The 7,559-nt window shown below is 40.7% G+C and overlaps 1 protein-coding gene across 1 annotated transcript; it reads right to left on the minus strand.

Annotated features, from left to right (window-relative positions):
- Positions 1–3,386: 3,386 nt before the first annotated feature.
- LOC145031326 (uncharacterized) lies at positions 3,387–7,220 on the minus strand. Its single transcript, XM_078979860.1, has 3 exons — positions 6,469–7,220; positions 3,857–5,844; positions 3,387–3,748 (listed from the first exon to the last, which is right to left on the minus strand). Exons 1-2 carry the CDS (start codon positions 7,184–7,186, stop codon positions 3,893–3,895), a joined length of 2,670 nt encoding a protein of 889 aa, XP_078835986.1. The 5' UTR covers positions 7,187–7,220; the 3' UTR covers positions 3,387–3,748; positions 3,857–3,892.
- Between the last annotated feature and the right edge of the window lie 339 nt (positions 7,221–7,559).

A 7,559-nucleotide genomic window follows, 5' to 3' on the forward strand; every position in this document is an offset into this window, starting at 1 on the left:
CTACGATCACATATAACATAACAAGCCAGCATGCAAACATATCATCACATACTGTCAGACGTATTTGGGGTGTCTGACTACCCTTTGGTCCTAACAACCAAACTCTACTACTATCACATACAACATATCATGCTAGCATATAACATATCAGGTAGTAGCAAACTTAGATGATATCACAAAGACAATCATCTATCATACATCTCCTACTTGTGGGTCGGCATTGTGGCCTTAGACCCACTGCTACTGGATGGTAACTCACCTCAAAGTAGCTGCTGAACTGATCGGAAACTAACTGACTGTTGCTGCTCCGGGAGTCCTCCGGCTGCAATTCCCACAACATACTCAATCAATCACTGCTAACTGACCTTTAGGTAAAATGACCATTTTACCCCCGGTCTAGCTCTAAGCCAAACTTAGAGTCAACTTTCAGTTGACCCGACTCGCCGAGTGGATCACCACTCGCCGAGTCCCTAGCAAACCAATGTCCTGGGTCCCTGGTTCTACTCGTCGAGTCGGGCTATGAGTCGATGAGTTCACCTTCTAACTGTCGTTCAACTCCTTCATCCTACTCGCCGAGTTGCATGAACAACTCGTCGAGTTCATCTTCATCCGATGAACACTTTATGCTAAGACTCGCCGAGTTATATGAACAACTCGCCGAGTCTGTTCTTGATCTATGAAGATTGCCTTGGACTCGCCGAGTCAGGGCATTGACTCGCCGAGTCCTAACATGGGTGAGTTCAGCTCCCAACTCACCGAGTCACCCCCTGTGACTCATGGCTCAACTCGACACATGAAGAAGGGACCAAATCGGTGACTCGCGACCAGACTCGCCGAGTCACCTATGCGACTCGCCGAGTCGTCGCCATGCATCCACCAAATACACAGATTTACTTGGTTTCAGTCCATGCCATTCATAGATCTGGATTTCTAGGACACAAATCACACGTAAAGTTTCCAACTTTACGTGTGGACATTCACTAATGTGGATTTTAGGGTGCAAAATGCCTCAAAAGGGTAGATCTAGGATGAACAAGCCACATGGGGCCATAAAGCTCACAGATTTGAGCTCCTGGAGCTCAATATTGCCTAGATCTAAAGGTTAGTCCACTTATTACGAGTCCTTAAGCACAAACAAGCTTGGAGAATTGCTCAAGAGTGTCCCAAATGACATCCTAAGCATAGAAACAGGGGAAAACGAGATATACCTCAAGGAAAATGTTGAAATGACACAAAGATGGCCGATCTCCTTCTCCTCTTCTTGATCTACTCCTCTTTCTCCTCAAAACCTTCAAGAACACACCAAGAACACCTCAATCTCTCAAGGAAACAAGGGAAAACGATGTTGGGGGAGTTCTGGGGGTGAATGGGGACGAGTTGGGGCGGAATGAGAGTTTAAATAGGGTGCAAACCCTTGAAACTTAGGGTTTCATCCAGCAGCGGTGACTCGCCGAGTCCAGGATGTGGACTCGCCGAGTCGCCTACTTAAAACGTGTCCTGAGTCTCGTCCCTACTCGGCGAGTCGGACCCTATGACTCGCCGAGTCCAAGGCTAAATTAGGGCAATGCTCAAATAAAATTCACATACCGGAAACCAGGTGCTACAACCGGAGGGTCCAACCCGAGTTGTGAGAACGGAGGATCCTCATTGAGACACATGAGCCAGAGGGTCTTGATGAGATATAGCCATGAGAGGCTAATTATTTTCGTGTGGTATTTTGGGGAACTCACTATGCTTCGTGTTTACCGTGTTGTGTGATATGTGTTTCGGGTACTTCTCAGGATTGCGGGAAGGCTCCGACTTAATTGTACACACCAGTTAGAGATAATGATGTTGAGGATTCTGGGATTTTAATAAACATTTGTTGAATTGTGTTTCAACAACTTATATATTTTGTGGTCTTTTTGGAAATGTGATATTGAGTTATGTGATTTTAAAAATGAAAAATTTATTTGTAATTTTACAGTGTTATAGGATAGAAGCCCATGCGTGGAAGCCGACGTGGCATCCTAAAGACTAGTGAACACCACCCTAAGGGTTGGTGGCTTGGGTGTGGCGTGAGTGCAAGGACTGGCCAAGATATCCAATCACAAATAATCAACAAGAGTATGGCTTTCATCTATTTTCTTTTTAATTGTAGTTACATATATGGTTCCTAAAAATGTATCTTTGTTTCTCGTTATACCCTTATATTTATCTTTAAATTAAATTAATCTTTCGACTCTCTCTCTCTCTCTCTCTAAATATATATATATATATATATATATATAAGGTTTATTTTTCTATGTTTTTAATATATATATATATATATATGTGTGTGTGTGTGTGTTCTAAATTAAGTTTCTATTTAATTTAATAATAAAAAAATAAAAAATAAAAAAAAGATAATGGTGAAGTGGTGACCATTTTCTATATGTACTAGGTTGGTGGTGAAGATGATGTGGAGCAGAGGTGACACCACTTTTTCGGTGGGTTGGAGGTGACCAATCCCCACAGCCTTAATGTGTATGTTTTTTACACACTTTTCCAAGCAGTATGTACAAGATCATACATATTAAGTTTTTGAAAACTTATTTCAAAGTGCTATTAACAAGAATCTAAGGCTCTGATACCATTGTTGAATAATAAGGTGTTCTTCTTCTTCTTCATAAGAAAATAGTTAATTAAAAAGTAAACAAATAAGCATTTAAGTCAAGAACGTATATAACTAAACATTAGATCATGATTATTTCTATTAATAGAAACCCTAACCCTAAAAAGAGGTTTACGAAATGCCTTTAAGAAATGCGAATAAGATTGAGGAACTCAAACAAGAGTCCTTTGATAGGATCATAACCCTTAACCAGCAAACAAGCAAGAACCCTAGCTTTGGAGACTTGAGAATTTTGACCACCAAGAAACATGTGTTTTGTTTTCTTTAGGTTGTTGTTGTTGCCCAAAGATGAGGACAGGAAAAAGGGTGGATGACTTTATGGTTTTGAATAGACCCTTGAAACCCTTATGCTTGCTCCTTTTATATAGTTGGTGGGAATATTATCATTTCTAAATTTGAATCAAGGATAAATTATTTTATTCATTAGTAATTATCCTTTAGAATTAACTATTATGTATTCAACTAATTTATATAAATCTTTTAAGCATAATTATTTAGTTTCCACCAATTAATTTCTAAATATTAATTAACAATTTAAAAAATAGTAAATAATTACAATCACTTCCAATTATTTACAAACACTCATTAAATAATAAATTAACTCCCTCTTAATTTATTTGTCAATGTTTTTATCTTGGGTCAAGTGGGTAACCCATATAGGCTCAAGTAATTAATTTGGATACGAATATGTTGTGCAGTGACCATGTCTCCAACAATATAAGAGTCCAAAAAAGAAAATCAGAAGATTACCCCAATAATATATAAAAATAAAAAGAACCATCAGTTATCCTTTATACAATAGAAATAAGAAACTTGAAAAGAAAAATATTAAAGCTACAATACTCTTATCACCCTCTTCGGGCGACAAACAATTGTACTTTTGTTTTTACGTTTCCATTATATAACCCTTCAAGCTCTTTTTTCAAGGATAGGATGAACCACAAGGATGATGTGGAAAAGAAATATTTGTAACAAAAAGATTGATGAAGTTCAGTGTATCATTTAGGAACTTATTGAAATGGAATGGTTGTGGATGAACAACTTTTGAAACATCCCCTTAAGGAACCTTCTTAATTAAACTCGCAGTAAAAAAACCTACATAAATAAATATGATGTTGTTATGAATGTGTCATGTATTTAAAGTTTTGTAATAATGTTGGGAATGTTTCATGATATCGAAAAAGAAATAAAAAATATACTTACATGGTTGTATCTTGCAAACAACAAAGTTATGGGAGTCTAATAATTAGTTGGGGGTGGAGGAGAACCATAGATATATACGGGCGAAAAAGGTGATTTTAGTGGTGGAGGGGGAGATATGTAGTGGTAAGGAGGTGGTGGTGACTTAACCGGTGGTGGGGGTGATGTGTAATGGTATGGAGGTGGTGGAGATTTCACAGGTGGTGGAGGTGATGTGTAGTGGTAAGGTGGCGGTGATGACTTAACTGGTGGTGGGGGAAAGGTATAGTGGTAAGGTGGAGGTGGGGATTTAACTGGTGGTGGAGGTGATGTATAGTGGTATGGTGGTGGTGGGGACTTAACTGGTGGTGGTGGAGAGGTGTAGTGGTATGGAGGTGGTGGAGATTTCATAGGTGGTGGAGGTGATGTGTAATGGTATGGTGCTGGTGGGTACTTAACTGGTGGTGGAGGTGAAGAATAATGGTACGGTGGTAGTGGAGATTTAACTGGTGGAGGAGGCGATGTGTAGTGGTATGGTGGTGGTAGGGACTTAGTTGGTAGAGGAGGTGAGGTGTAATGGTATGGTGGTGGTGGGGACTTAACTGGTGGTGGTGGTGAGGTGTAATGGTATGGAGGAGGTGAAGATTTCATGGGTGGTGGAGGTGATGTATAATGGTAAGGTGGTGGTGGGGATTTAACCGGTGGTGGTGGTGATATATAGTGGTATGGTGGTGGTGGTGACTTAATTGGTGGTGGAGGTGAGGTGTAATGGTATGGGGGTGGTGGAGATTTCACGGGGGGTGGGGGTGATGTGTAATGGTATGGTGGTGGAGGGGATTTTACCGGTGGAGGAGGTGAACTGTAGTGGTATGGTGGGGGTGGAGATTTCATTGGTGGTGGTGGTGATGTGTAATGGTAAGGCGGTGGAGGGGATTTTACAGGTGGTGGAGGTGAAGTGTAATGGTATGGTGGCGGTGGATATTTCACGGGTGGAGGTGGTGAAGTGTAGTGATATGGTGGGGGAGGCGATTTCACTGGTGGTGGAGGTGATGTATAGTGGTATGGAGGAGGTGGTGACTTAACAGGAGGCGGAGGCGATGTGTAATGGTATGGCGGTGGCGTAGATTTCACTGGTGGTGGAGGCGATGTGTAGTGATAAGGTGGGGGTGGTGACTTCACCGGTGGTGGAGGTGATGTGTAGTGATAAGGTGGGGGTGGTGACTTCACCGGTGGTGGTGGTGAAGTGTAATGGTATGGTGGTGGTGGAGATTTCGCTGGTGGTGGTGGTGAAGTGTAATGGTAAGGTGGGGGTGGAGATTTAACCGGTGGTGGAGGTGATTTGTAGTAGTATGGGGAAGGTGGTGATTTCTTAGGTGGTGGGGGTGATGTGTAGTGGTACTTGGTAGGAGTCTTCACTGGTGGTGGAGGGGAAGTGTAGTGGTATGGTGGTGGTGGAGATTTAACCGGTAGAGGAGGAGATGTGTAATGGTATGGGGGAGGTGGTGATTTCTTGGGTGGTGGGGGTGATGTGTAGTGGTATGGAGGAGGTGGTGATTTCTTAGGGGGTGGGGGTGAAGTGTAGTGATATATCGGAGGAGACTTAACGGGTGGAGGGGGAGACTTGTACAAGTAAGTGGGTGGCGGTGGTGGTGGAGATTTGTAATAATATGGAGAAGGAGTGGGCTCTGGTTTTGGCTTTGGCTTCTCACAAAGCGTAGATAGAGTCTTAGGAGCATATGCAAATGGTTCAGCCTCAAGGACAACCTCATAAGCATTTTTGGATTTGACCTTTAGCACGGCACCCTTCAAACCACCATGAAGATTTGTTGGAATATTACATTTGGTTCCTTTTGGTGCCATATGAAGCTTAGCGGTACAAGCTTTTGCTCCTCCATACTTGGAATAGTCTAAACCGTCAACCGTAATTGCATATTTGCCATTGATCTTAGTCTTTCTATATGCAAAAATTTCTTTCTGGCCAATAGCCTTGCAAGTAATTTCAACAACAGCATCTTTTTCAACACAAGTAAAAAAAAAAAGTCAACTTCACGTATATTTTTTGGTCCACCTTTTGTAATATACCAATTACTACAAAATTAAAACATGTTATGCTATGCATGATATGATTTCAGGTATAAATACTTAAATTAAATAAATATTATTAACTCTTATACAAAATAATCATAAATATATAACTTATAATGTAGCCTTTCATAAAATGAATATGTTGAAACCTTAGCATGGTATCTTTATTTATTTTTATTTTTTTTGAAGTATTATAATTTATATGGTAATGGTATAATAAGTAATCAATATATGATTATATGTCTTAACAAGTTAACTCAAAATTGAAATTTTAGAAAATTAAAGTTTCATTTTCTCGGAAATATACACATCTTTCATTTTGATGTTTTTTTTTTAAATTTTAAAATGCAAGATAGTAAACGAATAAAATCAAAAGATAAGATAGATATTTTCTGAACATTAATTGTCTATATGTCTAAATGTATCGTTAGGTAAAAGAGATGTAGAAAACCAGAAACATAGAACATGGGTCAACCATAAAAGAACATGCACACACATCAAAGTCATATATATAAAACAGTTAAGGTAGTGCGAGAAACTAAAGTTTATACCTTTGAGGTGATGCTTGGCGTGTGATTTAATTGGGTATTTCCAGTCATAGCAGCTGTAGCAGTAAACTTTGCCAACGACCTTTACGATGAGTTTCTTGTGGTGAGGGTAAGGTACGGGGTAGTAGGATTTTGGTGGTGGTGGAGAAGTGTAGTAATAGTGTGGGGGAGACTTTGTTGGTGGCGGTGGGGATTTGTAGTAGTAAGGTGGTGGTGGAGAATGCACCGGTGGAGGTGGAGACTTGTAGTAGTATGGTGGTGGTGGTGATTTAACTGGAGGTGGTGGAGACTTGTACAAATATGGTGGTGGTGGTGAATGCACCGGTGGAGGTGGAGACTTGTACAAATATGGTGGTGGTGGTGAATGCACAGGTGGTGGTGGAGACTTGTACAGATATGGTGGTGGTGGTGATTTTACCGGAGGTGGTGGAGACTTGTACAAATATGGTGGTGGTGGTGAATGCACCGGTGGTGGTGGAGACTTGTACATATATGGTGGTGGTGGTGAATGCACCGGTGGTGGTGGGGACTTGTACAGATATGGTGGTGGTGGTGAATGCACCGGTGGTGGTGGGGACTTGTACAGATATGGTGGTGGTGGTGAAGAATAGATATAAGGATCAGCCGAGACAGCTATAAGGTTAGCAACACCAAAGACGGTTAATGCGATGACTATAGGCCATAAAGGGGCCCTTAACGGGACACCGGTGGTAACTCTCATGGCTCACCCGTAGTTAGAGAGGATGGGGTTGAGGGAGGGAGGTTATGCTTTTGGATATAAAGCTGAGAGGTATAAATAGCAAGTAACACGAAGAGAATATGTCAGTAATTTGTATATTAAAACACTTGTCAACGCTGCCAAGGCCACTAGGCCACATTCTTTTTTTTAAGCGCTCGTTCTCAAGAGTACTCGGACATTTATTTGGGTTGACATTAAATTTATTTTATCTCAAGCTTAACCTTGAACTATTCAATAAACGAGCTTTATATATTTGACTTGTTTTCATTTCAATAAGCAGTCACTGCGAATCAGAATATACACACCTTAATGTTAGACCATGATTTGATTTTACATTGTTTTAAAAATAATGTTC

Source organism: Lactuca saligna, chromosome 2 (genome assembly GCF_052625555.1).
Source record: "Lactuca saligna cultivar CGN05327 chromosome 2, ASM5262555v1, whole genome shotgun sequence".
NCBI lineage: Eukaryota > Viridiplantae > Streptophyta > Magnoliopsida > Asterales > Asteraceae > Lactuca > Lactuca saligna.